The sequence below is a fragment of the Carcharodon carcharias genome, chromosome 31 (genome assembly GCF_017639515.1).
Source record: "Carcharodon carcharias isolate sCarCar2 chromosome 31, sCarCar2.pri, whole genome shotgun sequence".
Lineage (NCBI taxonomy): Eukaryota > Metazoa > Chordata > Chondrichthyes > Lamniformes > Lamnidae > Carcharodon > Carcharodon carcharias.
In genome coordinates this window covers 12501898-12520698 of record NC_054497.1, presented here as the reverse complement: position 1 = coordinate 12520698, position 18801 = coordinate 12501898, and the positions used below count along the sequence as shown (strand labels likewise).

Genomic DNA, 18801 nt, shown 5'->3' with positions numbered 1-18801 from the left:
GAAGGGTCACGAGGACTCGAAAGGTCAACCCTTTTCTTCTCCGCCGATGCTGCCAGACCTGCTGAGTTTTTCCAGGTAATTCTGTTTTTGTAAGGGAAAATGGAAAGCCTGTGTAACTAGGGTGATGTGAATTGTCTGTACTTTCCCGTTGCTACCCAGGAATTAATCAGTACATGTTTAGAATGGTTACAATACTGAAGGAAGCCATTTGGCCTGTTAAGTCCATGCTGGACTAGCTTTGCTGGCAATATGTAAAAAAAAAAAAATCATGTTTTTTTTGCCAGGGCCGCTTTAAATGAATTTAAATTGTTTGGAGCTCAACCTTAATTAGTAAGAACCTTTTAGTAATGTCTGTATAAATGTTCCGCAAATAAATTTCTTTCTAATAAGTAATTATTAACGAGTAATTGTGTTTTTTCAATGTGGCATCTGATTCTGACATGCTTATGGATTGTTCCCCTTCATTTCCTCTTGCGCATTCCCTGATTTTTTAATCACTCCATTGTTAGGGGCAGTATCTTCAGCTGCCTGGACCCTAAGCTCGGGAATTCCCTCACTAAACCTCTTGCCTCTCATTCCTCCTCCAAGGTGCCGTAAGCTTTTGGTGACCTGTCCTCATATTGCCTCCTGCAGTTTGGTTTAAAACGTTACCTGGAAATGGTCCTGCGAAGCATCTTGTGTCATTTACTTCATTAAAGGTGCTGTATAAGTGCAAATTGTTTGGGGTTTAGCTTATTTCAGAGTTAAAATCAGGAGAATGAAATTGTATCAAGGAGGGTATCATAGGGGTGTCCCATCAGTCTTTTATTAACACTCTCTGTTCAAACTCTAGTGACTGATTTACGGATGTGGGAAGGGTGGGTGGGGGGGTTTCCTGGTTCGATTGCTGCCTTTCACAAGTGTGTAGGTAACTTAGAGTTCCTGTTCATGAAGTCATCAAAATGGGACTTTGTGACATTTTATTGCAGTTAGGAAACAATGAATTTGCATTCCCAAAGCACCTTTCTTGACCTCAGGACCACCTAAGGTGCCTTAAAGCCAATGAAGTACTTTTTGAAGTGTAGTCACTGTTGTAATGTAGGAAATACAGCAGCCAATTTGTGCACAGCAAGCTCCCAAAATGAGTCATTATGATACTTCATGTTCAGTATTAATGCCCACTAGTGAATTCTCTTGTACCAGATTCTGTCTGCAAGTCAATGGCTGTTGCAACAAAATAATTCTGTAGGTACATCAACTGGCTGTGCCACCTTTTTTTTGCCTTTATGCTTTGTTCAATCTCTTGATTAGCCCAATTTGTGCTATAAACCAATATACTTTCCATAAGCACTGATTTACCCTATCAAAGCTGAAAGGAAGACTTGCATTACTATACAGGTTTTCGATCCACGGTGGTTGACAGGGCCCTCAACTGTGTCCAGCCCATCTCCTGCGCATCCACCCTCACACCTTCCTCTCCTTCCCAGAAACATGATAGGGTCCCCCTTGTCCTCACTTATTACCCCACCAGCCTCCACATTTAAAGGATCATCCTCCGCCATTTCCGCCAACTCCAGCATGATGCCACCACCAATCACATCTTCCCTTCACCCCCCTGGTGGCATTCCGCAGGGATTGTTCCCTCTGGGACACCCTGGTCCACTCCTCCATCACCCCCTACACCTCAACCCCATCACACGGCAACTTCCCATGCAACCGCAGAGGGTGCAACACCTGCCCCTTTATTTCCCCTCTCCTCACCGTCCAAGGGCCCAAACACTCCTTTCAAATGAAGCAGCAGTTCGCTTGCACTTCCCTCAATTTAGTCTACTGCATTTGTTGCTCCCAATGCGGTTTCCTCTACATTGGAGAGACCAAACGCAGACTGGGTGACCGCTTTGCAGAACACCTTCGGTCTGTCCACAAGCATTACCCAGACCTCCCTGTCACTTGCCATTTCAACACACCACCCTGCTCTCATGCCCACATGTCCGTCCTTGGCCTGCTGCATTGTTCCAGTGAAGCTCAACGCAAACTGGCGGAACAGCACCTCATCTTCCGACTAGGCACTTTACAACCTTCTGGACTGAATATTGAGTTCAACAATTTCAGATCATGAACTCTCTCCTCTATTCCCACCCCCTTTCCGATTTCCCCCCCTTTTTTTCCAATAATTTATATAGATTTTTCTTTTCCCACCTATTTCCATTATTTTTAAATGTATCTCCATCCATTGTTTTATCTCGACCTTTTAGCCTTTTTTGATTCCTTCACCCCACCCCACCCCCACTAGGGCTATCTGTACCTTACTTGTCCTGCTTTCTACCCTTAATTAGCACATTCCTTAGATAATATCACCACCTTCAACACCTCTTTGTCCTTTTGTCTGTGACATGTTTTGGTTATCTCCACCTATCACTGGCCCTTTATCCAGCTCTACTTGTCCCACCAACCCAAACCCCCCCCCCCCACCACCCACCCACCCCCAACCAGCTTATATTTCACCTCTCTTCTGTTTTTACTTAGTTCTGTTGAAGGGTCATTTGGACTCAAAACGTTAACTGTGTTCCTCTCCGCAGATGCTGCCAGACCTGCTGAGTTTTTCCAGGTATTTTTGTTTTTGCATTACTATACAGCCTTACACAGTCTCAGCATGACCCCAAGCAGTTTACAGCCAAATAACTGCTTCTGAAGTGTAGTCACTGTTATAATGTTACCATGTTAGCAAGGTCTCACATACAGCAATGAAATAATAACCAGATAATCTGTATTTAAGTGTTGGTTAAGGGATGACACTGGAGCTCTCCTGTTCCCCTTCAAATAGTGCCCTGGAACCTTCAACATGCACTTGGGAGTGAAGATGAGGCCTCCATCTAACCACTCGTGTGCTCTTGACAGTGCAGCAGTACCTTAGCACAACACTGAGAGTAATGGTCTACATAATGTCAAAGCAGCCTGCTTGATTGGCAACCCATCTATCACCATTCCTTCACTGTTGCTGGGTAAAAATCCTGGAACTCCCTGCTTAAGCTTCACAGTACTGTGTGTGTACCTACACCACATGGACTGTAGCAATTCAAGCAGGCAGCTCACCACTGCCTTCTCAAGGGCAATTAGGGATGGGTAACAAATGCTGGCCAAGCCAGGGATGCACACATCCTGTGAAGGAATAACAATGAATAATTTTAAAATGTCTCCGGAGTGAGACTCAAGACACACTCTGACTCAGGAAGCCACAGCTAACAGTAGAGGTCAAGGACACAAGACGACCTGAGGAGCAGTAATGGAAGTGGGTCTAGTGGGCATTTTAAGTCAACGTTGAGGGGAAAAAAAGTTGTAAATTATTGAAAAAGGAATGAAAACAATTCAAAATAGGTCAGCTTTCTAAACTATGGTGAGCAATTACCCTTCCTAATAAACGGTATTTGTGGGGTTTTAAGTAATTTGTGCCAGTGATAATTTTAAGGGCTACATATCTCCACCCATTTGATTCCACGAGTAATGATGCTCTGAATTCAATGACTGAGCCCACGTGTGTACAGCTGGAACCTTCAGGTATTTCCTGCTGAACAACGTTGGCCAATCGGATGCCGCTTAGGGAGCGGGCTTTCTTATCTGTCCGCCCCCGCATCCTGATGGACAGAGGGAGTATCCAATAGGGTGCTCAGCATGGAGCACGTCTCACTTGCTGCGCCAACACAATGAGCCGACGAGGTTAGGGCTTGATTGACGTGCGGGTGCACCAATTGTTTCGCAGCGGGCTGTGGTGGAGGGGGCGGGAGGCGCACCAGGCGCCTCTGAGCGACAGCCCGATCGGCCAATGGAGAGGCGGGGAGCTCCTGGGGAGCGGGGGGGGGGGGGGGGGGGGGGGGGGGGGAGAGGGGAGCCATTCTGGGGGCTGGAGGGGCGGGGACCAGGCGGCGCCCTCCGGGTATAAAAGCGACGACGAATATGACGGCCCTTCTTTCACAAGATGGCCGAATGCATGGAGGTAGGCGCAGGCGGCTTTGGAGGCAGGAAGGTTTGGGGGGGGGGGGGGGGGGGGGGGAAATGTTGGCGGGCTTGCCGAATAAAAGCCTGAAGCCGGCACACGGGAAGGAGGAAGGGGGTTAACAATAAAGCGCGGGGCTGCGGCCTGACGCTGAGGGAAGCGTTTCGGTTAAATCGTCCAAGGCGGGGACGGCGTGTGTGTGTGTGTTGGGGGAGGTGGGGGTTGTTTGGGGCAAAATGGAGGCGGCGGGGACTCGGGGCCTTGAGTTAACCGGCCTGTGGGGCTGATGGAACGGCGCCGAGCCCGGCCGTGTGACGGGCGGGGATCGAGGGTTATAATCCCGCCCCCGCCTGCCCGCCTGGTTCAACCCTGGGGTGCGGGGCTTGATGCCAGTGGCCGGGCCCCAGAGAGGGGGAGGGGGAGGGGGAGGGGGGTGGGGGAGGGGCAAGAAGAGCTCCCCTCCTTCCCCCCCCCCCCCCCCCCCCCCCCCCCCAAATGCTGCATCTTCCCCCCCCCCCCACTGTATTTCTGAACCCCCCCCCTCCCCAAAAGCATCCTTAACTCTATCCTTTGACATCTGTTAAAGAAATAAATCACCTTCCCACCACAAAATTTCAGAAATAACCCCCCCCCCCCCCCCCCCCCCCCCCAACAAAACACACCATCAGAATTGTTTCTAAACATTCAGGAGTTTCTACAGTTCATCTAGTCACTTGTCTTTTTATTCTACCCACATTCTTAATTGAAACTAGTCCAGCTCTCTCTTGACTTGCAGAAGGGAGGTAGGTGATGAGGGGACTGGAATCCCTTTGTTTCCCCACATGAGAGTCTATCTTTGCCCCCAAATCTCCTTACACTTGGAACCGACAATGCAAGATTGCCTTTAACTGACAGCTGTTTTTTTTTATTTTACTTGGCTGCTTTTTTTTGTTTAACACAAAAGTTGTCATTTTTTTCTGTGTTTGAGGGAATAGTAGCCCAGGTTATCTTTGAAAATTCCTAACTTCTGGATGGTGTGTTGATTTTTATCTCCTGAGGTCTCTAATGTTATCCACAGTTCGATCACTTGTAGAATTGGGGCTCTTTAAATCTTTCTTCAAAGTGGGATTTTTTTAAGTTGAGTCATCGGACGTTATACCAGAAATGACATTTGGCCCCCACCCCCGTAACAATTGTGCCAAAGATGTGTTAAAAGTAACAGTGAATTTATCGTGATTAATTGCAAATCGGTTGTTGAGAATTTCTTGCTAAGGCCTTTGAAGGGACTGAATCCCAAATTTTCATTAATCACGCTGATTTGAACACATGTTAGGTGTGTGTTGCAGTTTGTACTGTGCAGTTTTACTATAGTCTCCAGGTGGTCATAAAGGAATGTATAGGCTACTCTTAATTTTGGGGATTATCTCTGATCCTAACATCCTTGCTCCAGTTTACAACTTTAGGAAAATGGTCCACTATAATGTTAGTTTGTTATACTATTGTCTGGGTTAAAAACAAAGTATGAGAGAAGTGGGGGAATAGGTATATTTTTACATGTGCTGTTTACCCCCCTCATAAACATCAGCTTATCTAAATCACCTCCTTGCATATCCTATTCTTCACCATCACACTGTCCTCATTGATTTACATCAATTCCTTGTCTCCCATCTTTTCAAGCATTCTCATTCTTGTTCTCACGTCCCTTCAATGCCTACATTACTCCATATAATCTGGAACCTCTTCCAAGGTTGCAAACCACCCTTAACAGTGCATCCCTATACCATGCCTAGACATCAGTGGGTGTGCAGCCACTGTGTTATGGAATTTCCCCTATAAACCAGTCTGTCTCCCCTACATCCTCTCCTGGAAGATTCCTGAGTCCATCTAATATGCCCTTCCTTGGCTTGCATTATGCTTCTATGAAGGAGCTATTTAATGCAAGCAGTTACGGTAAAGCCTGGAGATGTAACAGCGCGAGTCCTGTTTGGCTGCTCGGCTGGTTTATTTTATTATTTTAATGGTCAGACAGAACTGTTTGAGATTTGTGCATACCTTCTGTAGCCAAAATCAGTCATTTAATGTTTCTCTTGAGTACAGGTTGCTGATACTGAGACCAACTTGATCATTTCACTCAGGTTTTTCTTTTGGTTTGGTGGATTAGAAGTGTTCTCATTAGGAGTGACAGAGCAGGCTGAAAGGTAATAATGTTAATTTTTAAGCTAGAGCTCGATGGATCCTTGATTAACAAGGAGCTGAAAGGTTATCAGGGGTCGGCAGGAATGTTGGTGTCGAGGTTACAATCAAATCAGCCATGATTTAATTGAATGGCGGAGCAGGCTTCAAAGGGCTGAGTGGCCTACTCCTCCTAATTCGTATGTTTGTGTGTATGTACTTGCCTCAAAAGGGCAAGGCTTGAGGTAAATCCATCTTTAACCTGACCTGTAACATCGCATCTAATTTGACCTCCAGGTGTCTTCACTCCCTAGTGGTCCGGATGGCAGTGCAGCAAACAAGGCTGGTGCAGAGGACATGACCTCCAAGGATTATTACTTTGACTCCTATGCGCACTTTGGAATTCATGAGGTGAGTAGCACAAATAGCAACGGTGAGCCAAAGTCCCGTTCAGATCTGGATAAGGGAATCCATTTCTGGACTTGCTGTTTTCACTCAGTGTTTTATCTAGAAACTTGATGCTTGATGAGGCCATAACTTATTGCACGTCATCAGCAACTTGTTTCAATGCCTAATAATAGGAGTTGGTTCCTGTGGCCTCAACCTGACAGCTCAGGAGGAAAAATCTGGGGTCAGCTCAGCACATCAGTGCAAAAGATAAGGCTGAAGGCTGATCTATCTCGGCCTCCTCCGGAGGTCCACAGCATCACCGATGCCAGTCCTCAGTCCACATGATATCAAGAAACTGCTGAAGGCTCTGGATAGTGCGAAGGCTATGGGTCCTGACAATATTCCGGCAAGACTTGTGCTCCAGAACTTGCCGCGCCCCTAGCCAAGCTGTTCCAGTACAGTTTCAGCACTGGCATCTACCTGACTGTGTAGAAATTTGCCCAGGTATGACCTGTACATAAAAAAAAAGCAGGATAAATCCGACCTGACCAATTACCGCCCCATCGATCTACTCTTGATCATCAGTAAAGTAATGGAAAGGGTCATCAACAGTGCTATCAAGTGGCACTTGCTTAGCAGTAACCTGCTCACTGATTCCCAGTTTGGGTTCTGCCAGGGCTACTCAGCTCCTGACCTCATTACAGCTTGGTTCAAACATGGACAAGAGCTGAAATCGTGAGGTGAGAGTGACTGCCCTTGACATCGAGGCAACATTTGACAGAGTGTGGCATCAAGGATCCCGAGCACAACTGGAGTCATTGGGGATTGGTGGGAAACTCTCCACTGGTTGGAGTCATACGTAGCACAAAGGTTGTGGTGATGGAGGTCAGAGTCATCTCAGCTCCAGGACATCTCTGCAGGAGTTCCTCAGGGTTGTGTCCTCGGCCCAACCATCTTCAGCTGCTTCATCAGTGACCTTCCTTCCATCATAAGGTAAGAAGCGGGGATGTTCGCTGATGATTGCACAATGTTCAGCGCCATTTGCGATGACTCAGATACTGTAGCAGTCCATGTCCAAATGCAGCAAGACCTGGACAATACCCAGGCTTGGGTTAACAAGTGGCAAGTAACATTCGCGCTACACAATGCCAGGCTGTGATCATTTCCAACAAGAGATAATCTAACCATTGCCCCATGACATTCAGTTGCCATCACTGAATCCCCACTATCAACATCCTGGGGGTTACCATTGACCAGATATTGAACTGGACTAGCCATATAAATAGTGTGGCTACAAGAGCAGGTCAGAGGCTAAGAATCATGCAGTGAGTAACTCATCTCCTGACTCCCTAAAGCCTGTCCACCATCGACAGGGCACAAGTCAGGAGTGTGATGGAATACTCCACACTTGCCTGGTTGGTGCAGCTGTCACATCACCTTAAGAAGCTTGACACCATTTAGGACAAAGCAGTCCGCTTGATTGGCACCACATGCACAAATATTCACTCTCTCCACCACTGATGCACAGTAGCAGCAGTGTGTACCATCTACAAGATGCACTGCAGAAATTCACCAAGGCTCCTTAGACAGCACCTTCCAAATGCAGAACCTCTACTGTCTAGAAGGACGAGGGCAGCAGATAGATGGGAACCCCACAACCCGGAAGTTCCCCTCCAAATCACTCACCATCCTGGCTTGGAAATATATCGCCGTTCCTTCACTGTCGCTGTGTCAAAATCCTGGAACTCCCTCCCTAACCACATTGTGGGTGTACCTACACCATATGGACTGCAGCGGTTCAAGAAGGCAGCTCACCACCTCCTTCTCAAGGGCAACAAGGAATGGGCAACAAATGCCGGCCCTGCCAGTCACGTGCACACCCCATGAATGAATAAAAAAAAAACAAATGTTCAGCCCTCAAGGCTGGCAGCAGTGAATTGGCATGCTTTTGGCTTAGAAGTGTGGCTAGTAGAGCACCTTTGAACCTGAGTAGCTACCTCGCTAGTAAAACAAAAACCCACCAGTGATGCCCTTCATAACTTCTTATAACCCCTTACTCCCACAGGAGATGTTGAAGGATGAGGTTCGCACTTTGACCTACAGAAACTCCATGTACCATAACAAACACCTCTTCAAGGACAAGATTGTTCTGGATGTCGGGAGCGGAACGGGCATCCTTTGTATGTTTGCAGCCAAGGCTGGTGCCAAGAAAGTTATTGGGGTAAGCATCGCACCAAACCTACTGTTAGGAAGTCTCGGTTGATGGTATTTCCAGTGCCTGGTCTGTGGTGTCTGCATTGGTATGTTTCCTGCGCTGGGAATAATTAACTCTTTAACTCATTGTTGTTTATGGTACATTGTTATTCACCTTCCTATTCAAGTAATTTCACAGCACAAAGTAAATTTGTTGCATAAAGTTTTCGGGTTAATTGAAACTCAAGATGCTATGTTAATGCCATTTCATTATTATGAAGTTGAACCTTGGTAACTGGAATGGTTATGATTACTGTCTGCCAGATGCCATCCTAATGGAGCTCCAGTGGCACTGAGGAATATGTGGTGTGTAATAATTGCTGGTTTCAATAAGGGAGACACCACAGCTGCCCTTGGGATATGAGAGGAAAAATCAGCCCCTTGTCTGTTGAGTGGTCCGGGAAACAAGCAGAGGATCAAGCTCGGCTGCAGTGCCTCCATGGCTCATCCATAACCAGATGATGGGCCAAGTGGTCAATCTCTGTATCTGGTCACAATGCCTTATCAATCCAAGTCTGAGCCTCGCTTGACCTGACAGCTACCTACCTGCCTATCCCAACAATAGAATGTGTAGTTAGTGCTGCAGGGATAGGAATTCTAGTCATGTTTTGTTTTTAGCCAACTTCCTCAGTTGCCAAGAAAAAAATCTATGCAGAATAACCACTTTTGACCTTCCCCAATTATAATGAAAGCTTAAAATATATGAAGAAAACAGTCGTGATTGTGTGGCTCATTTTAAAATGTTGAACCAATTTTTGTTTTTTCAAAACAGATCGAGTGCTCCAATATCTCAGAATATGCTGAAAAGATCATTAAAGCAAACAACCTCGACCATGGTGAGGATCCGTGCTATTGTACTCAAATGTTACGCAACCTTTATACACACGTGACAGTTCTGTCTTTAAGAGTTATCGTGTTTATTTCCTTGTCTCTTGGAAGTGCTGACTTGTGGCGGAGAATGATTTTGCAGGCAGCTTGGTACGTGGCCAAGAATGGCTGTGAAGAACTGGTATGCTTGTGAACTTACTGGCTGTGGGGTGCTTCGTGCCTGAGACCATATTGTTTTTAAATGGTGCCCCCTACAAGCCAACTGTCGGCAGTGCATTGGAATAAGTGATGGGGAAAGAACACCCTGACTCGGGTAAACAGTTGTTGCAGGAAATGGCTTCTGACATGGCATTGCTCGTATCTTGAGTGCTTTACTGAAAAAAGAAAGATGGGGTGAGTGCCTTACTAGAACAAGAAAGGTGGGGTGAGGAGGGCTGAATAGGCAGTTACCTATTTTTTAAGAGAAGGGCCATTCCAAAAATGAGTTAAGTTCAGAAGTTGGAGTACAGTGTTGGAAAGATTGGAATTGTAGGAAAGAAGAGACCAAACAGCAAGTTACTTGCATAGCATGGGATGCTGGAGGGTTTTAAAAAAAAGTACAAAGATGAGATTGAAATAGTTACTCTGGGGCACAAGGAGTTCAAATGGCTAATGTCTATGCATGACCATGCAGGCACTGGCCTGTGCTGGGATTTAACTTGACCTGCGCATTGCAACACCTTGCCAAGTGAAATCGCTGCCTTGCTAAGTCCTTGTTTTTTTTTGTGTGTGTTTAGGTTTGGAAGGGGCTGTTGTCTCAGTTAGAACACCACGATGCAGCTGTTGCTATCAGTACCTTGAAATCTGTCCATTAGCGGGAAAGTGCAAATTTTGTGACTCCTGAGGTTCTGCGGGTATGCGATCTGTGAAAAGATCCCTGGGTGTACTGGAACTGTTAACTGTTGTAGGACCCTATGACTGGCACGTGCATGGCCTTGCTCCTGGTTTTAATGCAATAGAAAGCAGTTTGTTGTTTAGTGGAACTGAAACTAGTACAAGCCTACATTAGCTTTCTGAGCCTCTATTTATTAGTCATCCTGGCAATGGATCTTTGAATTATGCTTCTCTGATGCAGATTCTAGCCCAAATTCCGTTGCAAAATGGAGTAAATTACATGGAGTGAACTGGTATACTTTATTAGGAGCTGCTGAACAATTGTGTTATGGAAATCTTATCAGTAAGGACTACAGTAGCTGCCTGTCAGGCGAGATCTGCTTGGAGTTGGCACCATGCCTATGGAGTTTCTCGGCTTTTTTACTGTCTGAGCTACAGAACCACAGGTTCAATTTTTTACTGTCTGTTGTGAAAAGGGAACTGCTTGAGATTTTTTAATGCTGTGCCCATCTGCTATCTAAATCTCTACGACATTGGAAGGATAAAGGTGCAGGGAGCTCTGCTTTAGCTGCTTGTGAATGTACTGACTGCTCCTGTTTCCTGTTGCAGTTATCACTATCATCAAGGGTAAGGTAGAGGAGGTGGAGCTGCCCATGGAGAAGGTGGACATAATCATCAGTGAGTGGATGGGCTACTGTCTCTTTTACGAATCGATGCTGAATACCGTCATCTACGCAAGGGACAAGTGGCTGGTATGTGTTGAGTGCAAATGGGAGTAGGTGCAAGCTAATGTGAATGCTAATTGCCTGTTTAGTACAATCTGCTTGACACGTCAAGCAGTGCTCCAGTGAGGTCTTAAGTATAAATCTTAACTGAATTTTTTTATCCATTCTTGGGATGTGGGCATCACTGGCCAGGCCAGCATTTATTGCCAATTCCTAATTGCCCTGGAGAAGATGGTGGTAAGCTGCTGCCTTGAACTGCTGCAGTCCATTTCAGCTGTTTATCCTGTCAGCTGCATCTGAAATGATGATTTTGCCCCAATTTGTGTTTTACTGCTGTAGGAGCTTGATCTTGTTTTACTGAATCAACTCCCTCTGAAGGTGTGTGCTCAGCGAGATTATGGCTTCCATTGGTGCTCAGCAGTTCCTCACATCCTGTTTTTGTGGGAGACCAGACCTTGATCAGGTGTGCTTGTCCATGGCGACAGACCTCACCCCTGTCCTAGCCTGACCACCCCACGTGCAGCTGCTGCCACTGGGCATGACCAGTGGCGTTGAGAAAAGTTTGTGCCCCAGTTGCCACTCTGGATGAGTTTGGAGTGTCTCAATCACCCATGTAAAGCTGTGGGCATCTGCTGTGCATTAAAATAAAAGGAATATTCCAAATGTTACATTGAATTAGGAGTGTGTTGGTGTTTCATCCCTTTACTTTGGTTCAAAGCCCAACTTCATTAGTTGTGATGCACCTTTGGGAAATTTCTTAGTGCTGTTATATTAGTGAGTTATTTGTATGGATGTATTTCTTTGAGGCATCTTGTGCTCTTGAGTAACTGGCCTAGTCACAGGACAAAGTTATGACTCAATTAAAGCTATTTGCTATTCGTCCTCCTTTGCATAGTGAGTGTAGTAGTGTGTCTCTCCCGTCATTGGCAATTTGATTATAGGCTAGAGTTTTACTGCATGTTGTTAGGTTTATTCTTCACTGATCTTTGTCTCTTTCAGCAACCAGACGGCCTGATTTTCCCAGACCGAGCTGCTCTGTATGTCACAGCCATTGAAGACAGACAGTACAAGGACTATAAAATTCACTGTAAGCTTACATTGAAACTTATTTATTTTAAACCTCTTTGACCAAGCAATTTGGCCATCTAGCATACCGTGTCCTTCAGTGACTCAGTGTCACATTTTGTTTTAATATGCTCTTGTGAAGAGCTTTGGGAGATTTTGTGCATTAAAGGTGCTATATAAGTATAAGTTCTTAATTAGAAGGTTGTGGGTTGATTTAATAATTAAAAAGATTAATGGATTTCGCTGGGTAACTGGAGAGAAATTTTTTCTTCTGAAAAGATATTTGAGAATAATGTTTTAAGATTAGAGACGTGCCATTTAAGAGCAAAACAGGGAAGCAGTTTTTTTTTCCACATGATACTGAAAATCTGGAACTCCGTAAAGACTGATTAATATAAATATCAAGCCTAGTTTTGGTAGATTTTTATTGGATAAGGACATCGAGTGATATAGAGCAAAGTCAAGAAAATGGAGTTGAGGTGCACATCAGGCATGAATGAATTAAATGGTGGAAGGGCTGAATGACCTAAGTGACATACAAGTGAAACGATAGAGAGAATTAAAGGCTGAATAGTGGAATGCAAAGCTTTTTGCATCAGATCTACTGAAACTGCTTTTGTTTTGAACCTGTTGCACAAGTATCAGCAGCAGCACCTTTTGACTATTAGCATGCAGCTTATACAAGTTTTTTTTTATCCTCACCCAGTCTCTATTATCCATGTGTATTTTCCAGCTGGGTAGCTGCCAGGAGCTGGGTTCCCGTTTGCCTTTTCTTGACTTCGCTCAGGGCCACCTCTCGTTTCCTGCTACACTCCTGGTAGAGATCAGCTAATTCAGCATCTGGCTGGGATCCTATCTAGAGATTATTTCATAACTCTGTTTTTATTGAGTTTTATGTGAGGGGAACCGGAGCTTGGTGTAATCTTACAGCTTGTAGTAACTGCTTTGCAAGTTGATATCCAGCCTCTTTTCTCTTGTCTGCAGGGTGGGAGAATGTCTACGGTTTCGATATGTCCTGTATTAAGGATGTGGCCATCAAAGAACCACTGGTCGACGTAGTGGATCCCAAGCAGCTGGTGACCAATGCCTGCCTCATTAAGGTTGGCATCTGATTATATTACATTGAGTTTCCTCCCTTTGGGGTAGTGGGAGGTTGGTGGAGAGAATGGGTACAATATAACTTCAAGCTGGCCCTATACTACATTGGACCACCACGCAAAGGAGACAATTCGATGGGTACAATTTGGAGCTCTTTTCTGTTTAAACTCCTTCCAGCGCCGTGAATGATGGCACTAGCCTAGCAAGAGTTTACCTGCAAGAGCTGTGTGACCTGAAGGGAAAAGGTGGGGTATACTGTCTATGTAACACGGTTGAATTATTTGCACCTTTCAGGAGGTGGACATCTACACAGTGAAAGTAGAAGACCTGTCATTCACGTCGCCTTTCTGCCTACAAGTCACTCGCAACGACTACATCCATGCGCTGGTAGCGTACTTCAACATTGAGTTCACCCGATGCCACAAAAGGACGGGATTTTCCACAGGTATTGTTTGAAGAGGTGGTGGTCTTGTCATTTACTTGCTGGGTGACCTAGAAGCTTGATACTGCAGTTGTGTGTAAATTGACGATGCGGAACTAACCTTGCATTGGGCACTGTTGGCCTCCAGTTTTAAAATTATCATACACATGTTCACATCCCTCTGTGTCATTACCCCCTCTTCCCCTCCTAGCTCTGTGACATCCACCAGTGCTCCAATCTCTGCATTCCCCCAGTTCTGGTCTGTTTTGTATCACCGATCTTCATCTTCACTATTGGCGGCCATGCCTTCAGCTGTTAAGGTTCTCAACTCTGGAATTCCCTGCCTGAACTCCTTGTCTGCTAACTATCATAAATCATTTTCCTTTCAGGTATTTATCTTTTGAAAGTTACTGTTTAAGCTGCTTCCACTACCAGAGATCGCGGGTTGTTTTGCTAGCTATGCCCCCTGGTTACTGATCCACCTACCAGTGTGAAATCTTGCTCCCTATCTGTTAAATATTATCTCAAGTGCAGTTGGGCCAGCTGGTTCTGCTTGGGGAGTGCATGTTGGGCAGGGACATGGTGGGCTTCCTTCCTTCTTGATGAATTGCTTGTCCTGTGAGCTGTTTGAGCTGTAATGAAGATTACTTGGATAAGATGGTGACTGGTAGTTAACTATGCAGCCATGTCCAAATTCCAAGCTGGGATGGGGAGGGGAGTTTGGCTCTTGGAACTTTGAGACAGTCCTCAACAGTAAAACATTGAGATAAGGACCCAAGATGCCTTGTTGCAGTCAAAGACTGGTTTCTGTCATCCCCAGCTTCATCAATATCTATGTTTTGAGGTTTGGGTTCTGAAGAAACAATTTCATTATTTTAGGGTTGAGGGAATGATCTTTGCAGTTTGCCCCGCTTTCTAATTTTCTGAATGTACAGTCCCAGGCCTCCAGCTGCAGACCTCTGGTGCAACTCTGCTTTCTTGCTATGGGTTAATGCTTTGTCCCTGAAGGCGGTGTTACTATCTCATCAGTCAACCCCAATATCCAATTCCTCTCACTCTCCTGCCTGTGGGTGAACGATACTGGTGACATAACACACTTCCATTCTTGAATTGCAGCCCCTGATGCCCCTTACACTCACTGGAAGCAGACCGTTTTCTACATGGAGGACTACCTGACAGTCAAGCGAGGCGAGGAAATCTTCGGAACTGTCAGCATGAAGCCCAACACAAAGAACACTGTAAGTTTAGAAAATACCAGGGCATGAACCTAGAAACATTTCCATACGATGTTTTAAGTACTGTGCATAGTTCTGGCCTCTATTATAAAATCTATATAGAGGAATTGGAGAACGTGTAAAAACTTTTTACAAGAATGATAATGAAACTGACCATTTGCTCTTAAGAGGGATCTAAAGCTGGGAGTGGTGTTTTCCTGTAGCCCCTCCTGTTAATCAAACTGAAGAGTAACAATGGCATCTACCCTTCCAAAAATTTCATACATTTCAGTGAGAGGAAGCAATAAATTAAATCTTGACCTCTACTTTTTTTCTTCACAGCGGGACCTCGATTTCACTGTCGACATTGAATTCAAGGGGCAACTGTGCGAAATGTCCGGCTCCATCGACTATAAGATGCGCTAGACTCACCTCCGTCCCCCTCCTCCAGCTGTGCGCACCGTCCTCACCGCTCCATTCAGTCTCCAGCACGACCACTGTAGTGTGCTATATATAGATGACGTTGTTTTCAGGATAAAAAAGTTAATTGGTTGTGCGACTGACTGCTCCTCTCCCTGATCAGTTGAAGTCCATTAGCATGGCATATGAGCTGGGAGGAGGGGGAAAGACATCTAGAGTAATTCTCCTTGTAACAGTTGCCACTTGTGCTATTATGGAACCATTCTTAAAGCTGCTGTACTGATTGTGTTTTTTGTTCTGACAGAAGCAGGGGCATTTTAATGTAAATCCCTGATTCCAACCTATACCTACCTTGGCAGGGAGGAGTTCAGATCTGATCAAGTTTGTTTTCATTTTGATTTTTTTTAAAAAAAGAATGGTACTTTAGATTTCTGCTAGTTCCATAGTTTGGTAAATCATCCTTCAGTCAGCAAAGCGATTCTAACCTAACTTTAAGTGCATCTTACTTCTGTGTTTTTTAATTTATTTTTGGGACCCTGTTCCTGACTGGAGAATTCTTTGTCTCAAGAGTGGAGTGCATCTCTGTGTGGTAGTGTGTTAAAACTGCTGTTACTATATAAACCGTCACACTGGAGAGTGGGGTGCCTGAGTCGTGTTTAGGCTGACACTACAGCTGCTGGTGGTCAATCTGCTACACACAGGTCTAAGTGCTGAATTGTGGCTTCTGTTAACATCTTTGTAAAATTCTACTCACTGCAAGGATGTCACACTTTGGGTTGTCATGTCCTTGGCATTTGAGGCTGGATGCTTGCTGCTCTGAATTGCTGGGCCTCACCACAATTGATTCTCCTTGTCTCCTTTTGATTTGCCTTTTTTTGTCCTGGGGTTAATTTTTCTACAGCGATTTATTAAATACAATAAATTGACAGCATTTTGAAATCTGTCTCCCGTATTCACTTGCAAAGAACTCCAGGTTCCATGTTAACTTTTTGTTTCTCGAGCAATTGCCAAGTAATGTTTAGTGGGAAATAACTCAGTGGCTTGAGTTTGCTGCTTCACCTCTATGTAGCTGCTGCTCATTTATCCTCTGCACAAGGCTCTATGTAAATGCTTCCATTGTGCATGTAGAGTCTCCAGGTCTGAACACCTGTGTCCAAGGTTTGTGATGGCCTGCTTGTCTTGCACACTGCAAGAGTACATGTTACTGTGAAACTTGGCAGAGCCAAGTCATCAAAGCTCTGTAACCTTGCTGGCCCTCTTGAACAACTATCTTGCTAAGACACCTGGTAATTGGGAATGCATTGTGTTCAATGTGGCAAGAAATTGGGGGAAGTTGTTCTGAAACTTAGGGAATTTTGAAACTGTTCTGAGTAGAGAGACTGTATGTAAACATCACCAATAGTGGTACCCATTGTGCCTGGTATGCAATTTCCACTATCTGAATTTGTTCTTAAAAATTTGAATAGAAGTGGCTGTTTTCTCCCAAATAAAAAAGTCATTGAGGGCTGTAACTGTTATCTTCTCGGTCTATCCCTCCCCTCAACCCAACAAGTAATGCTTGCACCAGATGGGAAGTTGAATGGAGATTTGTAAATTTGCAGGCTGGCATGGCTCCGGTTATAAGTTATAGCCCTGGTGCAATGGGAATCATCGCTTCATAAACACTAACTTAAATGGTTATTGTTTGAGCAGAATCTGACCACCTTAGCAAGGCACCATTCAGGCTGAGAAAGGGGCTTTAACCTGTAGGTCCGGTGGTGCATGTGACGGTTTTTTGGCTGAAAACACTAATGTTTTATTTCACTCCCCCTGATTGACTTGTCCTGTAAGTTTGGACCCACCTTTTTAATAACGGATGTCATTTATAATGCTAGAGTGTCAATTGTCTGGCTATGCACTTAACACACGTCTGAGTGTGTGCATTACCTTCCTGGTGGGGTGGTTTGAGTGCCAGGGAGGGAGTGTTGACAGGCTGACGAGCGTCACTGATGACTGAATTCTGTTTTGCTGACCTGATCTTTTTTCTCTTTCTATCCCTTCCAGCCTCGGCAAGTGCTGTAGCTAATTGAAACACCCATCCCTCAATACCTTCATTGAGTTCCACATAAATGTGGTTCAGTATTTGCACCAGTTGGTGCTTGGACCCACTTAACTAAGCCAATTCCAAAATGATCTTCTGTCACCTAATGTGCAAATCTATTTGTGGCACCATGATATATTACTGCAGTGTGGAGCTACCCATGACCTATGTGTACAGCTATGGGGAGGAATGGTAGTTAGTTGGATTGGAGTGGCTTACATTCTTTAAATGCTCATCCACCCCGTTGGGCTTGCTGATCAAGTCTGAAAATGAAACTATAAACAAGACTCTCCTTGGAATGTGGAGTGCTGCCTCACTAGCAGCTTTTTTTTTGATGTGTGGAGATGGTGTTTCAGTTGTGTACAATATAAAATCCAGGCGCTGTGACCAAGCTTTGATTTGACTGAACAGCATTTCTTGTTTGGCAGAATGTTTTAACTTTTCCTATGTGTGCTTTTCCTCAAATTTTTAAGTTGCACCTCTCCTCCTAACTGAACCTTTAATCGGGAATATGTTGGCCTGCAGCTATTGTTGCTGCCATTTGCTTACTGGGTGCAATTTCTTCTGTTACTGAGCCAAGACCAGCGAGGCTTGGTGGTTGTTGCTATTCTGTGACCAGGATCAGTCTATTACCTGACTGCTGACAGCAGAGTCATTGTATCTTGATACCCACAAGCATTTTGAGTCCAGCCTGGGATCTGAACAGGGTGCTGTGCTGATGTGCTCAAGATTTTGTTTAGGGGTAGGAGGAGAAAGCTCCACTTTGTTTTTTTTTCCACATTCCTTTTATTTTTAAAGGGACAGTTATATTTCTGAAGCTTTGTTACAGCCCTGACTTATACCTAAAATTGATCTTTTTAAAAGAATATTAGTGTATGTTGAAACTGCCATGTTGGTCTTCTAAACCCCTAAGTACTGACTGGTGAACATTGTGACTGTGTAGTAAATTATGCTTTTGTTTTTTTATATATGGTGACATTCATTGAGAATAAAAGTTTGACTTTACTCTTACTTGTGCAAGTCTCTTCTTTAAGTGATCTGTCACTTTGGGATACTGTTTAGATGCAAGTAGCAAATGGTTTCCCTTGTTTTAATGATATTCTGATGCATGTCACTAAACATAAGTGAGATAAAAACAGGATCTGAAAGCTCTGAGCCAGGAGAATATTTTGGGACCAGCCCTTTGCGAAAACTCTTTAGCAAAGGGTCCACGGCCAAAAACAAACCTGTTTGTTCTCTGCACGTGCAGTGTATCCAGTGTGTTTTTTTTTCCCGATTTACAGTGGCTGTTTTCTGCTTAGATTGGATTAAAG

The 18801-nt window shown here is 44.7% G+C and overlaps 1 protein-coding gene across 1 annotated transcript; it reads left to right on the top strand.

The window, feature by feature from the left end:
* Nucleotides 1-3879: 3879 nt before the first annotated feature.
* On the top strand, nt 3880-18493 carry LOC121271615 (protein arginine N-methyltransferase 1). The gene is made up of 10 exons (XM_041177655.1): nt 3880-3970; nt 6419-6532; nt 8577-8732; nt 9537-9600; nt 11075-11217; nt 12190-12277; nt 13240-13355; nt 13648-13798; nt 14891-15012; nt 15331-18493. The coding sequence occupies exons 1-10, from the start codon at nt 3953-3955 to the stop codon at nt 15412-15414; spliced, it is 1056 nt and encodes a 351-aa protein (XP_041033589.1). The 5' UTR covers nt 3880-3952; the 3' UTR covers nt 15415-18493.
* The last annotated feature ends 308 nt before the right edge of the window (nt 18494-18801 follow it).